Here is a 19,360-nt window from a genome sequence, read left to right on the forward strand (position 1 = left end):
AGTAGATAACCCGTATTGCTAAAGCACTGTCAGACCTGCCCCCATCCTCGAGGGAGGCATATCTTTCCGGGGGGGGGTGCCTTATTGTTTTAATGTCACTGCATTAAAGATGTTTAAAAGTGAGATGATATGGGGCCTGCTGTCTTGAGTTTTCTATATACACACACTCTATCTCATAACTTTTCACCAGATTTATCTAACTTTTTTCGATAAACTATTTTTTTGCCGCTGTGTTCGTCGATTATGCTGCCCAATTAATCCATTATCTCGATCGAAGTTTTCGACTTACGTTTGTGATTTTAGTTGTGAAAAGCTTTTTTCCCCCCTCTTTTGTTTAGGTTCAAATAGAAAATGAACTTTATACTTTTCTGGTGCCCCCAATGCTCAGCAAATTCCTTCCTTTTCATATAAAGAGCGTTAAAGTGTGTCTCAGTGGTGAGACGCACTGATCGATAATGACTGGCGGCAGCTTTCGGGTCAACTTTGCTGGCTTGGATTCAAACAACTGCATAAATACTTACTCCTCATTCGTCATGTTTTGACGGATACCGTTCACTCACTTCCTGTATTATTAGTTGTTTTTTTTTCCTCCGGTGTTGCGGTTCAGAAAAAAAGCCTCACCCAGTGTCTGAATTCAGAATACATATTATTAACACGTGCGGAGACAAAAACCATTGGTGGATAATTCAATCTGCTGCTTATCTGTAGATAAGCCCTTACGGTGAGTTTATTGTTTTCCTTACAACAAGATTTTCAACCTAGGTTTCGAGTAACCTCGAGTTTCTCTGAGGTATTGTTAGGGGTTCAAGGAGAAATATTGTAGCTAATGAACAGCAGTAGCAAATACTGAATTCTGGTAATGTTCCAAAAAAATCCCTTCACAGGCAAGGGCGTCGGAAGTGTTTCGAATCTGTGGGTGCCCGTCTTGAGATTCATGTAGGAAATTTCTATTCTTGAATCAATTCTGGGGGTGATCGGACCCGTTCTACAAACTTCCGTGGGTGCTCGAGCACCCCCGGCTCCGACGCCACTGTTCACAGGGGTCGGTAACCAAATTCACCTGGTGATCTACGTCATGAATTTTTGCTAACCAAAGATCGACTCAGGTCTATGGTCAAAAATCTATTGGAAAAATTATGTTATATCTTTTATGGGTTTATAACAAATCTTTTAAATGCTATGCTCATATTTTTTTAATTTGGCATGCTTTCGGATACTTTTTTCAGGATTTTCAAAGAGACTGTCAGCATATAACGATCCCGCGATCGGCGAGTTGCCGACCGTTGGTTGCCCTATATCGTAAGGGAGTGGTTCTCAAAATGTGCGTCACGGTGAGCTGTCCGTATTAATGTGTGTCTATCGAATACCATGAAGTGGTTCTTTGTTAGACAGACTATTCTGGGAAGCCGCGAAAGACAAAGGTTTAGAACCACTACCGTAGAAGTTCCTTAAAATATGATTATTTCAAGAATTCCACAAGGAGTCCTGGGAAGAATAGATTTAGCGTCCCCCCCCCCCTTGAACTTTTTGTTTTAACAATTCTAATTTTTTCCTCCTCAAACATCTCCAATCAAATATTTTATTGTAATTCCAGTTATTCTAATGGGTATTGAGCAGAACTCATTTTTCTCACAGGATCCTTGCAATTTTAGATTGTGCTTCGGGAGGATTCCTGGGTGATATGCACACGGTGTTTCTTGACCTTTTATACCAGTGGTTCTCAAACTTAGTCACCGGCGGCTCCACTGTCCAATTTATGGTTCATCTGCAGCTTCCCAGAATAGTTTTGTAGATATATGGGTTTGTATAAAAGAACCACTTCAAAATATAAATAGGCACACAAATCAATACCTCCAGCTCACCGCGACTCACACTTTGAGAAACACTGTTTTATGCTTATAGACAGGACCTTTCTAACGCGTTTGATGACGTTACGGGTCCCTCTTCAACTTCTGCAAACAATGTCTTAGCAGTTAAACGCTGAGCAGAATTTCCAATAATAATACTAATTATTGATAATAGAAGAAAAAAAATTAGTCTGAATAAAAATGTTAAATTATATTTGGGAGTTCCTATGCGCCCGTTAGAACTCCGCTGCCCATAAATATATGAATCAAAGCTTGTATAAATACAGTGGAGCCTCTTGTAATGGGCACTACCATTAGCGGACACCTCCCGTTAGCAGGCACTTTTTTTAAATTAGTATGTCGACGGACCTCAATGTATTTCAATATCCATTATAACGGACACTCCTCTTTAGCGGATGAAATTTTCGGTTCCGTGGGTGTTTGTTATCGATAAGTTACTCTGTAGGCGGGACGGCCGTTAGTTTTTTGATAATAGCGTGCATGCAAAAAAAATTCACATCTTATGAAAACTATTTTTTAGGAAGTCTATAACGGGTGAATTTACTAGGCCAACCTACTTCACGGCTGCTATAGAGTGCATCCAGTAAGGGTTGTGGTGCATGCCAACAGATTGCACGTATCATCGATCTTTTATAAGCTACCGTCATAATTGTGTACTTTTTTCGTAGATTTCCGCCGAACCTAATGGGAAAGTGTTCTTTACAGGAAATCGATGATGTGCCGATAGAGTTGTCATTTCAACTCAGGGATACTGTTCGGAGGTTTAGTTTAAAACAATGCATGGATTGAACTTGGAAAAACAGTGAACGGATGCTTACGCACGAAAAAATTTAAGCTGATTTTCCCGTAAAATTGTCGGTATTTTGGACTAATAAAGATGTTTTTCTGTCGTTCGGTTTCCGTCATGACATCCATGATTATCGTGCAACTGATGCTATCTCTCACGATTTCTCATTTGTTATTTTTTTTTTTTTATTTATTGTGAAGGAAGGATGATATTATCGAATGTATTCGAAGAATTTATGCCGTGACAAGTCTGACTCATTCCTGATGTTTGAGACACGTTGGCTACTTCAGCTTGTGTCGTCATTGAGTCATCATCAGTCCTTCAGATTTTTGAAAACAAAAGTGGAAGTGTTGGTTTCGCGGTTGTGATTGGCTTGCTCCCTTTCACCGCATCGATTTAAAAATGACTTATCGGGTCGAAAGTATTGAGCGCTGTGAAAGTTAGTTAGTAGTGAATGATTTTTTTTAATCTGTATTTTATGGTATAAAAGAGTTTTCGAAGGTTTTCAAAGATTCATTTCAAGTTGACATTTTCCAGAGGACGTCACTTAAATGCTTTGGTCTTGTTGTAGAATATTTTAGGTAAGTTTTTTAATGGTTTTTTTTTTTAATTACCGTATTGGTAGTTGAAAGGTCCGACTCGCGGCCCTTCGGCTGCATGCGACTAAACATGCAATCTCGAACTAAAAAAAAAATTAGCTGTTGGTTCAAGATTGTGCGTTTTTCAACGGCCGAACCTCTCTACAAAGGGTCTGCCTTCTATAGGACCATTTTTTTCCCCCCGTTCTGGAATTTTCGTCGTATATTAGTTTGATCCTTTCAGGGATCAGAAGAGGCTTGAAAAAAAATTCAAACCTGTGCGAGACATAGTTTCTTCTCCCCCTCTAGCGTAAAGCCTCTACAACCGAGCTTGACAAATCCCTGATCGCCATGGCGACTATAAATTCTGAATTTTCTGTACGTGATTGCCAACTTAGTCTTTGAATGACAAAAAAAATTTCTGATTTCATGACAGTGTGTCTTTTTAACACAGTAAAAGGATATGAAGTCATGTAAAAGTCGAAAAACATTATTTAGGACAGTTTTTCCCTTCAAATTAAAATCATTATTGGCTTTTAAGAAATTTGGCTGGCGCCTAAAATTTTTTCAATTTGTCAAGCCCTGTTCAGCAGTAAAACTAACCTGTCGCAGCTGTGTTCCCAGTATTAGATTGAAGCATCAAAATTTGGTGTTTTCTCTGCAAATCATTTAATCAAACGCATTCATGGTTATAATTTTGCAGACATATTTTTTCAACATTTTTCTGCAATTCTCATTTTCTTTTGCCCCTGATTTGGCGCCCCTTATATAGTGGTGCTTGCGGCCGCACTGGTCGCATAGCCCTAGGCAAAGCCCCCTACAAGGGTGGGGCTGACTGGGCTCCAGTTATGGGGGGGGGGCCTCTACAAATACCATCGTTTTTGTGCTATAAATTCACTATAGAAGGCCCCATGAAAAGTCTGGCTGAAGAATCTGTCAACATTTAACAATTTTTTTTGGCATAGTCATCTCATAATGACCAGTTTTAGTTTGAGAATATGATAATATTCTTTTAAAGTAGTAAAATATATACCAGCCTTGGGGGGTCTCCCAACATGTGGGGTCCATAGCTCTAGGGCCGGGCTTCCGTTTGAAGGCTGATTTTTTTTGGTGCCCAGTTCTTCCTTCAATGTATCCTTAAACAATTTCTCTTTTTACAGTGTTCTCCTCTTAATGTTATAGGGGGAGGGGTATCCAGTAAAAATAATTATTTGAATATAAAGGGTGTATAGGTAACAGCACAACATGTTACTAGCGAACCATTGATCTTAGAAGCATACTTCCAATTGGAAAAAGTATCTAAATAATGTGTTGAACTCGGATACATCATTCATGTTTCAAGGGGTTGTGTCGTTATTAAAATAAAAAAGTAACAATTATACAGTCCCCGTACTCCCAAAAACCCAACGGGTGAAATGGTTTACTAGAATTTGATGTTTTTTCCAACTTTCCTTCTTTTTTTTTTTAGTCTGAATTTCTCAACAAATATTGTACTTGGAAATGTGGATTTTTTTATTTTTGCCATAGCATCAGGACAGACAGACCCACAACTTTCTAATTGGGTTTTTGGGCACACGGGTGGCATAAAAAGTTTTTTATTTTAATAACTATGCAACATGAATGACATATCTGGGTACTACACATTATTTGGATACTTTTTCCAGTTGGAAGTATTCCTCTAGAATCAACAGTTTGCTAGTAAAATGCTGTACGTGCTATTATCTATGCACCCTGTATAGTTGATACAGTAATTTATCTACCAGTAACTACAATTATTGTAGCAATCATGTAATTAGTTGGAAATTTTTTTTAGTATTGATGAGTTGTATAGGGAAACTTTAAATTTCAACGAGTCCCATATTATTTTGTTTTAGTTTTTATTCATATTTTTCCATTGGGGTATTTGTTTATGCTCATTTCTTTTCAAATGATCTAGTAGAAAATCTATGTCAGATGTCTAGAGAAATTTATGATAGATTACATCAATATTTTTGAAGGTCAAATATTGTTTTTACTTGGCAATTTTTATTTTTGTTAGCTTAATACCTATTCAAATGATGACTTTTTTTTCATTTTCAGACCGATCATGAACGGCATGAATGGGCAACACCATTGGCCAGAAGATGTTGGGATCATTGCCATGGAGATCTACTTCCCGTCTTACTATGTGGAACAGTCAGACCTTGAAAACTTTGACAATGTATCCAAGGGAAAATACACCATCGGGCTAGGGCAGGACAAAATGGGTTTTTGTTCAGACAGGGAAGATATAAACACTCTGTGCTTGACTGTTGTGCAGCACCTGATGCGTAAAACTTGCTTGAGCTATTCTCAGATCGGTCGTCTTGAGGTAGGCACTGAAACCATAATCGATAAGTCGAAGAGTGTGAAGACTGTTTTGATGGAGTTGTTCAAGGAAAGTGGGAACTACGATGTTGAAGGAGTTGATTCAACTAATGCTTGCTATGGTGGAACAGCCGCTCTTTTCAACTCTGTTGCATGGGTTGAATCAAGTGCCTGGGATGGTTGGTTGTGTTTTCTTATTTCCAGTCATTCGATTGTAATACTGATTTCCAGTGAAATTTTTATTTGTACAAAATTATTTATTGTTCTTAAACAAAATTTCTTGATATATTTTTTGTTGTTAAATTTTGAAAGGTCGTTATGCCTTAGTTGTGGCTGGAGATATAGCAGTTTATGCGGAGGGAAATGCTCGGCCAACTGGTGGTGCTGGTGCTATCGCTATGCTTGTTGGTCCTAATGCTCCAATAGTCTTTGAAAGAGGTAGGAGTAGATCCAAATATACACAAATTTTTCATGATTTATTAGGTTCAGTTAGGCTTATCTATAACTTCTGTAATTACGTTTTTCATGAAGTCCAGAAAAAGCAAATTATTGCTCAAATGAGAGATGAATTGTGATTCTTTCCGTATGTTTCTGACTAAATTAACATAATTTGATTGTATGAATGTCGTAACTGATGCCAAAAATATATATACTTTCCGTAACAGGTGAAAATCAACAATATTTTCTTCATTCATAGGTATGAGATCAACGTATATGGAACATGTGTACGATTTTTATAAACCAAATTTGAATAGCGAGTATCCGGTTGTTGATGGGAAATTGTCTGTGAAAAGTTATGCCAGAGCCCTTGACAAGTGTTATGAAGGATTTTGTAGAAAGGCAGAGATTCTTTCGAAGACAAGAGGTTAGTGCGCTGTCTGTACCATTTATCTAATCAAATTTGTTTTCTTCTTTCCAGTCATTCAATTGTAAAACTGATTTCCATAAAAATTTTTATTAGTACAAAATTATTTATTACTGTTTCAGTACAGGGCGGGGTAGCCCAGGTCGATAAGATATTCACCTAACGTACCAAAGGATGTGTAGATGTGTCGCAAGTTCGATACCTGGTTCTTCTTTGTCAGAAACTATCCTGAACCAAGGCCTCATCACGAATGACTGCATGACCACAGAATATTATTGCTACTGCAGGGAGTCCCACAATGAAATAAAAAAGGCTGCTGCTTGGAATCTGCAATAATTGTAGCTCCCGATTTAATTAGCCTTCCTTTGTAGAAAATAACCGTAGTGCAACAGAAATGATCAAATTTGAAGTTTTCAGTCCACAATAACTTTTTGCAAGCAAATATAGAAGCAGTTCGGGAATTGGATAAGCTGTTCTGAAATATGTACTTTCTTTCAATCTGAGCACAACTCAGGTCTATCACCATCTATGGACAATTTACTACCTAGTGAGCTGTGTTGGAAGTGTAACTGTGTGTGTACCTAACAGTCTGAGTGTGTATGTAGTATTGTTTGATTTTTCAGTGCTGCCATCTGTATTTCAGAAGTGAAGTGAGTGGTGTGTTATGATTGAATTACATTTTTACTGTTTGTAGGTCTGTTGCTGTCTGTGTAGAGACTTTTTAAAGGGGAGATCGGCTCGTATTCGCGCCTTGAAGTTGGGAACCACAGAAAACCAACTTCAGCCGAGTACCACTGTGATGAAAGTGGGATTCAAACCCGGGACTTCGCGACGCGAGTCTGTCACTATGACCACTGAACCACCACAGCGGCTGAAATGTACTGCTGTACGCAAGAGCAGTTGTGCATCATGTGGTCATGGTGATGAACTCGCATCCCGAGGACCCAGTTTAAAACCCCAGCTGTGGCATAGTAGTTGTTGGCGGAAAAGGATTTTGGGTGGTTTTTTATTATGAAGTGTGAATGTGAGTCTATCTCCCCAAAAGTCTCGCCACCGAGTGCAACAGACCTACAATGGTACAAATATTTCAATTATTACGCTTAACTGATAGTTTGAAAATAGATATCAAAACTAAAAATTCATACAGAACACTAGATACGCTCTTAGACTGTTTGACACACTTCCGGCCCAACTCATTTAGTAGCAAATAGCCCATGGTGATAGACTAGAGTTTGACCTGGTTTGAAAAAAAGAAAGGAAGGTGTATACGCAAGAGGGGCGTAATACATCCCTGTCACTCCTAGACTCGGATTTTACTTTTTTTCTACATTTGGGCTCAAGTGAAAAACAATATTTGTTGGCCGCTTTGGTGGAAATTTCATGTAAATTCATTGCTCTTTGAAGTGTTTTTTAGAATTCTCATTTTTATTTTCTCTTTTATTCCAGGGAATTGTAGATTTAGTCTGGATGATTTAGATGTTGTGCTCTTCCATACTCCTTATTGTAAACTGGTACAAAAGAGTTTAGGTCGCCTTGCTTTTAACGATTTCAAGCGTAATCCAAACCCTGAATTAATTGAGGAGTACAGAGGTCTGGAAGCATTCGGGTAATTTTCTAAGCTCTTTAATTACATGAAGAAAAAAAATTGAAAAATGAGTTCACTGTTATTTACCATGTCAGAAGTCATAGATATTGATGAACATTTTGGAAAAATGATATAACGAAGTAATATTTTATAAATAATGTAAATTATCTAAGTAATTTTTTTTTCAGTGATCTTGAACTTGAAGACACCTACTTCAACAAAGATGTCGAGAAAGCGTTTGTGGACTACAGCAGAGCAATATTCGAAAAGAAAACTAGGCCAGGACTTGTTATAGCGAGTCAAGTTGGGAACATGTACACTCCATCCCTTTACGCCTGCCTTGTTTCATATATTTCCAGGTATATTTCATAAATGTGTTCCCACATAAATTCAGTTTTGAAAAGATTATTCTACTTGAGTATTTGTGTCTGTTATTCATATATTTTGAATACTCGTGTACAATACTAATTGTTTTTTCATCTATAATTGTGCTATCTAGCCAAGATATTGTGAATGATATATAATAGATATTTTATTTGATACACACTATGTTTATATATATATATATATACAGTAAAACCCCTCTTAATGGCCATCCCTCTTACAGCCAATTAATTAGCCTTTTTTAAAATTTCTTCAAGCTCAATGCCCTCATTTATTGTCACCCCCTTTTTTATGGACGAACTTTGTTATCCCACCAGTGTTCAAAATATTTTAAAAAAGGTTTACAGTATTCAGTACAAAAGAGCAGGCAAGCAGCAACATGATACTGACATAACATGAAAATTCAAGTATTTCCATGATGGCATCATGAACACGAAACAAGCACAACAAGCACATTCACTCAGAACACACCTTCCGGCATGTGCTGATTTGTTAGAAATAACGAAGAGAAATGTGTACAAGGTGCATGTATGGTTAAGTAGTAGTAGTAGTAGCAGGTATATAGTGCCAGTCAGTGACTGAAGTCTGCCAGTTCTGAAATTTCCAGCTTGTATTGGCAAAAATAGGCCTATATGAAAACAAAGACCAGTGCCATCTTAATGGCACTGCTCACTCAGGCATGCTCCCAGTATAGTGATATCCTGTTAAAATTTTTGATAATATGTACGCAAATAGGTAGACAATTGCTTTTGGCAGGTAAAGGGGCTGCCAGAAAATCACTTTGCCCAAGGGGGTCTATGATGCTTTCAAGACAGCCCTGACTGAAACTTCTGGCTTTTAGCAGACTGAAAATTGGCCATAACACATATATATACACATTCACGTTAAGTAACAATAGATAAAGAACTCTAAATTTTTCTTTAAACATAAAACCATATACTTTCTGAAAATGTGTATATTTTTTAATTGTGGTTATTTCATCCTGATGTACAGTAAGAGTCTTAGTGAGCTGGCTGGTATACGTATAGGCATGTTTTCGTATGGATCGGGTCTGGCTGCTACTCTCTTCTCTTTGCGAGTTGCTGATGATTTGACAGATCCAAAGCTTCGGTTTCTACACGACAGCCTGCAGGACATTCAGAAGAGGTTGGACAGTCGCTTCAGAAAGAGCCCAGCTGAATTTACTGCAGTTTTGCAGCTGAGAGAACAAATGCACCATAAAGGTATTTGTTTTTCTCTAAATCTGATTTCGATATATAGCTTTACATTTCAGAGTTCTTTAATTCACACTTCACGTAAAGCTGAAAATACTCCAATTGCTTTAAATTTTTCATGTATTAGAGTGAAAATTCTATGTAACAATATTACTCCCTAGTCCTGATGAACTTTTCATGGTGTTTATATATTCTATCTGTAATGATAACTCCTTTATAACAATGTTTCTCTGGTCTCTTTAATATCGTTGTATCAGCATTTCACTGTGTATTGAAATATATTAATTTATGCATACAGAGGAATGTAGCAATACCACTGGAATCTTGCAATCTTTAAACTGTGACGAACACATTGTGAATCATTTTTAGAATTTAATCATTATTGTTTTGAGAACTTTTTTGATCCAATTTGATGTTTTTCTTGGATGTTCATATTATCATTATTCTTTATCTTACTTTGTAGCTCCGTACATCCCTCATGGTTCTGTTGATGACTTACTTCCTGGAACATGGTACCTGGAAAGTATTGACGACAAACACAGGAGGAGTTATCAAATAATGAAGGAATCGTCAATCATCAAGCAGAACGGATGTGGCCCCGAAATCGTAAGACATTCGTGTTGTATTTTTCAATCTAAAATTTGCAATATAACATACATAGCACAATTGGAATTTTTTATGACTTGAAGATACAGCTAAATTTAATAAATTGCAGTTTTTAATTAGGTGAGAACATAAGTTCATTATAATCATAAACAGCAGTTGAAAGTTTGTTTGTAGCTGTTAGCTGTGCGCAGTTGTTCTGTGAATTTTAATTTGTCTAAAATTTAAAAGACAAGAAAATTTCAGTGTGGACGAAAGTAGAGTTTGCTGTACTTGTATTAAGTCAAAACAATTGTTCTGTAAAAATATCTTAACTTTATCCTAGAAAATAATTGTCTACAGCAGATCATCAATTGTAATGATAAAATAATTTTCAAAAGAATTTTACAACGATTACATGGTTGATCCTTTTGGCAATCGCCAAAAACTGCATTGCAATGATGCCTTGTCTGACGAATATAATTCGTTCCAAAATTACATTCATTATCTTAAATGTGATTTTTCATAGATTTCTATGAAAAATTGTTTAATTTGTTCTAAGAATGGCCCAAAATTTAAAAGTAACTTTCATAAAACACTAGAAAAGATATACGTTCCTAAAATGACCAGACTGTTCAGTTTGGTATTTAAAGTCTTGCTGTGTGTGTGTGTCGGTATGCACTGAAACTAATTAAATCTAAGGCTGTTTTATTAAATGCATCTTTTTCTGAGCTCAATCATTCATTTTGCATGAAATGACTCAAAATCTTTCTGAAAAAGCAACAGAGGTGTATCTGGAAAGTGATTATGAAGTGGAAATAAATTTATTTGGTTGAAGTGATAGTTACTCAGATTTATTTTCATTGACATGAAAATTTAGCTCATGACGTGGCGGTTTTATGTTATTGCATGCATCCATATCAACTAAAATGTTCATATTCCTTAGCTAAGGCTGAAAAATGTTGAAAACAATCTTCTTCGGCCAAGCTATCACCGTATTGCTGTGTGGAATATGCTAGTCAACAACAGACGTTTGACATGGGCAAGGGAGAGTTTTGGCATTCTTGCGTCACCTGTGAATATCATTTTACAATGCCATCTATCTATACATAAGGAGAGTTTATTCACTAACCCTCATTTCCTCTCTGAAGAGCATGTTTTGTTTTTTCTTTTCAATTTAACGAATGATAGAAATTTATTGTTTCAGCCATCTTCTCAAATATAAACTTTGAGTTATTTTCCAACACATGCACATTTCTATGAATGCTTAAAGGCCATCTATAGAGGGATAAGCATAACCTTAAATAATCAGACTTTTTGTAGTTTGGATAAGAAAGGTTCAAATGAATTTATAGAATGTTTTTGTCACTGTTCCCATTCCAGACTACCAGGTCTCCCCAAAGAAATGTCTGATGTGCATTGTACGGGTTAGGTGGTAATCTCATCATCACCCAGTGTTTTCTATGACACTGTCAAAAATTAATACAAATACAACGCCACAACGGGCAAATTGCCCAACGAGGTGGCTGACTTAAGAACATCATGGATCCCCGAGCCATTTTTTGGAGGCCCTACCTACTACTGCTACACCACAAATGCACCCCCCCCCCCCGCGGAACCCCCCAACGAATCAGTACATGCGGGAATGTGCATGTACGTGTAGTGCAACCTGACGTAAAGTTTGTTTCTGTGTAATGTTTGTTATGTGTAGTGCTGCCATCTGCCACCAGTTTTTCTAACTATGAGTGAAGTGCTATGATTGAATGATTTATCGTTGTAGGACTGTTGCTCTCTGTGGCGAGACTTTTTAACGGGGAGACCGACTCGCATTTGCGCCTTGAAGTTGGGAACCACAGAAAACCAACTTCAGCCGACCACCACTGTGGGGTTCGAAATTGAACGAGAACTTTCACAATTACCTAATGTAATATATTAAAGCACAGTCTTTTTCTTAAATATGAATTGTGTTATTTGACTGAAAATGAATTATTATTAGAAAAAATTATTATTACTATTTTTTTTATCAGCACCATACCTTAAACACGGGCCTGAAGAGGAAAGAAGACTGCCTCATACAGCACCGAACAAATTCATCCTCAATGCCGATTGCTACAAAGATTTCTCTTATGTGACCTATGACGAACCTCATGCGACCATCCAAGACAAAGTACCTCATCATCAACTGAGCCGTTGATGTTGTAACGTAGTGGTATTGCTTACGCTGTTATACTTATGTGTGTTTGGAACCTGTGGTGAAACAGGAATGAGGAAAGAGAAGAGACTGCATATGTAGGAAAAGAAATTTACGAGAAATTTAAAAATTCAGGATACTGTGAAATTGTCTGATTTTATGGGTGAATGATTTTTTTTCTGCTTTTTTCCCTTCTAGTATGTTGAGCATACTTTAGATCATGTAATAACATTACGAAAATTACTTCGTCAAGACAATTAATTTAATTAAAAAATTAAAATTGAAATAATGCAATTTTTATACATACATATGATTTTCGATAAATCTCAAAAGAAAATTACTTATATCTGCCTGTTTTGTATTTTAGTCACAATTGCAAGATTCTGGTCTTAATTTAGTACTCTATTGATTTTTGTAACAGCAATCTCGATTCAAGTTTATTTGTATGTGAGTGTTGAAAATTGTCAATTTATCAAATTTACTGTAGATTGGAGATTCGGGGAACATGTTGCAATTCATTCAACATCAGAAGTATTTAACTAACAGTATTGTTTTTTTTCTCCAAGGTTAATTGATTTTTTTCCCATATAAGTATTCAAGAGGCCTTCTGTGTTTGAGTATAATCACTGATTTTAAAATTGTTCATGATAATCTCATTTTTGAGAATTAAATCAATGATTTTGTATTTCGACCCTGACACTTGAAATAATACTGGTTATCAGTCATTATCATAATGGGTTGATAATGACTTGCCAAGTATAACAACTGAATTCTGTTGATACCGATATATTTCTCAATACGTGCAGTAAACATGGAGGTTATTCTATTTCTTGGTACTAGGTTATTACAGGAAGCCTGTACGAAACGAAATGTCAAGAAACTGAAATATTTTTCCTTTTAAAAAGGTGCACATGAATGTACTAATCGTTGATGAGACTATCTTTTGTTTCCGTTGAAGACAGGTTTTCCACCTCATACAGTGTCTATCTTAGACAGGTTGCACTGTACCTTGTTTGCAACCATAAAATTTTTCTCTCCTTAAAAACGAGGAAGATTTTCCCCCATTCACTACTTATCAGACAGAAAAAAACATAGCTCTGATTCGCTATATTAGTGGAGCCACAATAGTGATTTTCTGAAGTGAGCAAATCTCCCTTACACCCCCCCCCCCTGAACAGTGGCAATCAAGTTTAATGGAGATTGAATTTTAGTTGCTTTAATATTTATGTCAGTTCTCGACACCTGTACTCTCACTTATTAATATCTAAGAAATTTTAACTCCTGAGAAGTTTTAGTCTGATTACCATAATTTCCTGCTTTATAATCTGCTAATTGTACAGTAAAAATCTGAGAAATTATCTACAAATAATTATTTTCAAAGATATCAGTTGGCACATAGATGATGAGAGAAAAACATTTTTTCGGGAAAAGCTTGATCAATAAACCAACCATTCTATTAAATTATTGGTGATAAAAGTAAGAACAGACATTTTCTTATGTCAATTACAGAGATACCCTGCCTTACGTCAATAATTTGTCCAAGACTGACAATGTACGTCAGAAAAGACATACGTTGAGATAAACTTTAACAATGATATTCCACTACTTCAACTCCATATCACTGTAATGCAATTTACTGCCATTAATGAGTTGGGTTATAAATGAAGGCACCACATCTATCCGTGTTCTCCTCAAGCTCGTTGGGGGAAAATATCTTATCTATGTTCTTCCCTGGATTTTGAACCTTTTGACCATAAGGGAAACTTTCACGGTGGTGGACGAGCATCTTACCACCAGGCTACAGAAGGAAAGGGAATTTAAATTTGCAAATTTTCTGCATTCTTCCCTGTTTATTTATTGTTTTTTTATGTGGTTCTCAAGGAAACATGTCTTTCTAAGAACAGGAGAAGCCTTCAAGCTTTGTTCAAAATGCATCCTAGTTGAGAAAACATATTTAAGTCAGGGCTTGATAAATTGAAGAAAAAAGCCATGTCTGTTTTGAGATCCTGTATTAGGCAGAAAGTTATGGTAATTGACTTGTAAGTTTTACTGAGATAATACAATCAGTCTTGTGATATTTCATTCATCTCTCTGAAGTTGTTTGAAAACTTCCATTTTTACTTTGCATCTCCATATTTATATCGTTTCATTTTGAATGATAACTAATTATGACTATAGATTTTTACAAGTTAAATTCTTCAAAATGTTTCACATAATAATATGTTTGTTGAATTTTATTTTAAATTATTTATTTAAACCATGCACATTTGATTCCTAGAGTACTGTGGCTATGACACAGTACATAAAATGTGATCAAAGCTTATATGCCTATATTTTATGCTGATAGCGATAACTTTTTTTTTGTTTTTTGCCTGACAAATTTTTTCCCTTGATAATACAATTATTTTTTTTTTTGTGTGCATGTGATATTTTTTTCAATATTTTCATACTTTGTGGTTTTTTTTTTTTTTGACTGCATGAACTGGTTGCAATATTTTGAAGTTTCGATAAACTTGAATGGTATTTTGTTGCTTACGTTATTAGATGCAATGTTGTGTATGCTCTTTATGTTTAAAAAGTTTTATGAATGCAGTGAAACCCCTCTTTTGGAGACACCAGAGGGACAAAAAAAAATGATTACATAAAAAAGTTCCTATTGAAACAAAAATTCCCTGAATTCATCTTGGCATCAGCCAGCTTTTAAAACCGTCGTATGAATAGCAGAGAGTGATATCTCTTGGGGTTCCTATTGAAGCATTTATAATAATTAATTTTCATATAAACCTGGCTTTATATAATATCATTAGTTATAGATTGTGTGTGTGGAAGTAGTATTTTGCATAACTTTTGTACTAATACACAATTTAATTCACAATGGAACTTAATACGAATTACTGTCATTTTTTCTGTAAATAAGCCGCACCCAGAATTATTGCCTGAGGGGGAAAAAGTCTAGTAGAAATGCTGATGCTTTGTATGAACTGCAGTATTTTCCTTCAAGGTCTGATAAAACACCAGAAATTGAATAAAACTTAATCTGGTATATTTCACTTACTGTTCAAGAATTTCATAACAACACTGATTAAAAAATCAAGCATTGCCCTAGGATAAAAAAATACCAGTTAACAAATTAAAATGAGAACAAAACTATCCATTAAATTTGTTAAATTCCCTAAAAGTAAAAAAAACATGTTGATGGCCGTGGTCTTGAACGATCCAGGAGAGCAGGATCGTCAGTTGGAGGAGGGTTGAAGCCAACTGTCTCCCCCCCCACCCTCAGAGTTGGTGTTTGGTGAAGTAGAATGAAAGATGAAAATAGTGTCTGAAACTATAAACCGTGATGACTGTTAAGTATTGGGTTTAAAAAGTAATATTTAAATAGGGCTTTTTTGAGAATTTTTATTTGGCTGTGTAAAATAGAGGTAGCAGTATCTGCAGGTTGACCATTAAGAGGGGTTTTACCGTGCTTAAATGTTATTGTATTCTTAAAAAATTTCAGTTATTATGGCAATGATTTTCTTCTTGTAGTTGATTATTGCTAAAATAACTGGAATCATGTTCTTGATCAGATTTTCTCAAATTTTCATGACTCAAAGCGTCTTAAATGTACTAAAAGCAAGTACAGTGATGCCTCAACTAACATAAATAATTTGTTCTGGAATCAAATGTTCATTAGCTGAAACATGATTTCCTATAGGTTTCTATACAAAATTGTTTAATTTGTTCCAAGAAGTGCCCAAAATTTCAAAGTAATTTTCATGAAACACTAAGAAGCACTATAAAAAAGAAAGGTAAAAACTGATAGAAGGCTCAGCACATACAAGTGGTGAGTACTGATGTCACTAATCAGTGCATCAATTTGGCTAACTTTTGTCCCATTGGCTTGGATTTTTTATTTATTTTCGTCATATTAGTTTTAAACTGCTACAAATAAAGTCAGCGAGAACCCTAATTGCATTGACTGAGAAAAGAAATGGATGAACAACTTAGTGCATGAATTTTCATCAATTATGTAATTATTTCTTTCATCAGTTATAAATCTTCATCAATTTCATGATTCTTTCTGCAATTTCTAATCTTCATCAATTATATAAATTGTTTTTTATTGTTTCTATATATTTTCATCTGTTATGGAATAACAGTAAAACCCCTCTTAACGGACACCTCTCAGATGCAGTCACTCTTCTTTCACAGCCTAATAATAATTCCCCCTGTATAATAAATGTATTCGTTTTTCAAACCCCTGATTAATGGTCACCCCCCCCCCCCTTTTGCAGACAGATTTTTTTTGTCCTGGCGGTGTCCACATGTATTTCTATCATTAATTCTGAATTTCTATCAATTATGAAATTATGGAATCATTTCTTTTTCATTGATCCTGAATTTTCATCTGTTGTAAAATTGTTTCTTTAATTCCGAATTTTTTCATTATTTCTTAATTTTCTTCTGTTATGTAATTATTTCTTTCATTAATTCTATATTCCTATCAGTTATGGAATCATTTCATTTTAATTGATCCTGAATTTTCATCTGTTGTGAAATTTATTTAATTCCTAATTTTCATCAGTTGTGGAATTATTTCATTTATTATTAACTTTTATCAGCTATGTAATTATTTCATTTATTATTAACTTTTATCAGCTATGTAATTATTTCTTTCATTGATTCTGAATTTTTGTCAATTGTTGAATTATTTCGTTCATAAATAGAATAATTGAATCTTCATCAATTATCAAATTATTTCTTTCATCAGGTTCTAATTTTCATTTGTTTTAGAATTCTCTCTCATCAATTCAGGATTTTCATCTGTAATGAAATTATTTCTTTCATTAATTCTGAAGTTAATCCTGAATTTTCAACCATTTTGAAATTACTACTTTCATTGATTCTAAATTTTCACCAGTCACAGAATTATTTCTTTCATTAATTCTGAATTTTCATAAATTATAGAATCACCATTTTCATTAATTTAAAATTTCCATTGGTTTTGGAATTATTTTTACAGTTATTCAGAATTCCCATCAGTTATTGAATTATTTCTTTCATTTCTGATTTTCATCAGTTTTGAAATTATTTCTTTCATTAATTTTGAATTTTTTTCAATTCTACAAACACTCTCGTTACATGAAATCATTCTTAAAACACATGCTCTCATTTAATTTTTTTTTAATTTCGCCAGTTTACAGCCACATTTTGGTCACATATATTCTTGTTTATAATATATATTTTTTATTGAAGGTGTCTCATTCACATGTATTTAGTAATCAGTTTTTTGTATATATCATTATAACACTGAGATAAATTCGTAAATCTATAATGCCTGTGTTTGGCTCGTCGGATGACAAAAGGTGATTTTGAATTGATATAGTTAAATTTTTTTTCTTTTGTATTTTATTCACAAATAGTATTACGTATTATACATCTAAATTATATAACGAAATTATTTCTGATATTCGTATGACAAATGAAGTAAACTATGAAACAATTTTTGGTTTTAGATATACAAACTCGTAATATACAGTTATGATAGGGAAAGGTGCATATTTTATACTCATTTGTTGACGTTGTTATATCTTATCTTCATAAGGTAGAGGTATACTTATTTATTTTTTTGTTTTTCAATTAAGCGACGGAAAATAAATATATAAACGTGCATAACTGCCAAGGTTTTCTTTTGCTTTTTTATAAATACCTGTTTGGCCTTATATGATTAGATATAGTGTTTAGAAAGTTTTTTAACGTGACATTATGTTATTGGTTTTGGGGTGCTGTAGTTAAAAGAAGAGCGATATAATTTTCTTTATCTTTCTTTCCCTTTCTTGCATGTAATATATACGTTTGTTGCCGCTCATATTGTATCATAAATATCGTGTGAAACTTGTTCATTAAGTAATGAGAAAAAAGATTTATTTTTTAAGAGGATTGATTTACAGATTTAGTGTTCCGTATATTTATATAAATTTTGTATGAAAAGATGAAAAAAAAACATGTTATAAAAAAAGAAAGTTATATTTCTGAACAATTTTTTGTATGTCGTTATTTTGATTAGAATTTCCTTTGTCTCTAAGGACTGTGATTGGAGCAGACAAAAAAGGGTTCCCAACCAATTTGGAAAACTACTCAATAATATTTTCGGCAGTTCTGCTTAATTCAAATACAATTATGTTTCACTTATGCATCGGTGCAAGAGAAAAAGGGGAAAAAGACACATTAATGAGAGAGGCATATGAGTGAATAAAATTGTTATGTGATATCTTTGACCTGGAGTACAGAAAATTGTTTTATAAGTGAGAGGGTGTACAAGTTAACTCCACTATTAAAGCGCATATCCTCCTTGTAAGTATCCCCCCTGAGGAATTTCTGATGACAGAATTACTGTCATGCACATAATGTGTAATCCTTGGATGACAGTAACTGTGTAATGCATGTGCCGTTGAACTCTGGCTTAATGCCAACATTTGTTTTGCTGAATTCTGGTGCTATTAGGAAGTTATATTCTATACCCTATTTATGGAAGTTATGCTCAAAGAAAATTTTTGGTGGTAAAACAATGTTTGATTGTATGTGTGTCACTAATAATATAAATTATTGTCTGAAGTGTGTGTTTAAAGTGGCATGTGCATGTAGCATTTGTATGTTTTGTTTTCTCTCTCTCTCCTGCACTTTGTGAAGATAATTTTCAAAAGAGATACTCCTCCACCAAAACCAGATCATGGCCCGTTGCTCTGTCTCAATCAAGAGATTTCAGCAGGGTGGTCGTAGAAGACCTAGGCCATGCTTGGAAGCTGTGCATGTATGTGTCGTGCACATTACATGAAGTCTGTTTCTGTTTAATGCTTGTTATCTGTAGTGCTGCATTCAATTTTTCTAACTAAGTGAAGTGTAATGATTGAATAATAGCACTGTTATAGGTTTATTGCTCTCTGCGGCAAGACTTTTCAAGGGGGAGATCGGCTCGAA

General features: G+C 34.8%; 1 protein-coding gene across 4 annotated transcripts in view; it reads left to right on the plus strand.

Annotated features, from left to right (window-relative positions):
* The window catches only part of Hmgs (hydroxymethylglutaryl-CoA synthase), a 31,874-nt gene extending 12,896 nt beyond the window's left edge, over positions 1-18,978 (plus strand). For 2 of the 4 annotated variants that reach the window (XM_089245458.1, XM_089245462.1), the window contains 8 exons: positions 5,313-5,758; positions 5,892-6,017; positions 6,277-6,444; positions 7,891-8,050; positions 8,218-8,388; positions 9,407-9,636; positions 10,091-10,233; positions 12,237-18,977. In XM_089245458.1, coding sequence (XP_089101584.1) covers positions 5,320-5,758; positions 5,892-6,017; positions 6,277-6,444; positions 7,891-8,050; positions 8,218-8,388; positions 9,407-9,636; positions 10,091-10,233; positions 12,237-12,341 — 1,542 coding nt within the window. In that variant the 5' untranslated portion in view covers positions 5,313-5,319 and the 3' untranslated portion in view covers positions 12,342-18,977. Of the gene's footprint in view, positions 1-3,157; positions 3,237-5,312; positions 5,759-5,891; positions 6,018-6,276; positions 6,445-7,890; positions 8,051-8,217; positions 8,389-9,406; positions 9,637-10,090; positions 10,234-12,236 lie in introns of those variants that run through there. The other 2 variants (XM_089245475.1, XM_089245469.1) reach the window with 2 other exon arrangements.
* The last annotated feature ends 382 nt before the right edge of the window (positions 18,979-19,360 follow it).

This window comes from Pholcus phalangioides, unplaced genomic scaffold, assembly GCF_987345545.1.
Source record: "Pholcus phalangioides strain wild (caught in Gottingen) unplaced genomic scaffold, Ppha-v1.0 ptg000003l_1, whole genome shotgun sequence".
In the NCBI taxonomy this organism is placed as follows: Eukaryota; Metazoa; Arthropoda; class Arachnida; order Araneae; family Pholcidae; genus Pholcus; species Pholcus phalangioides.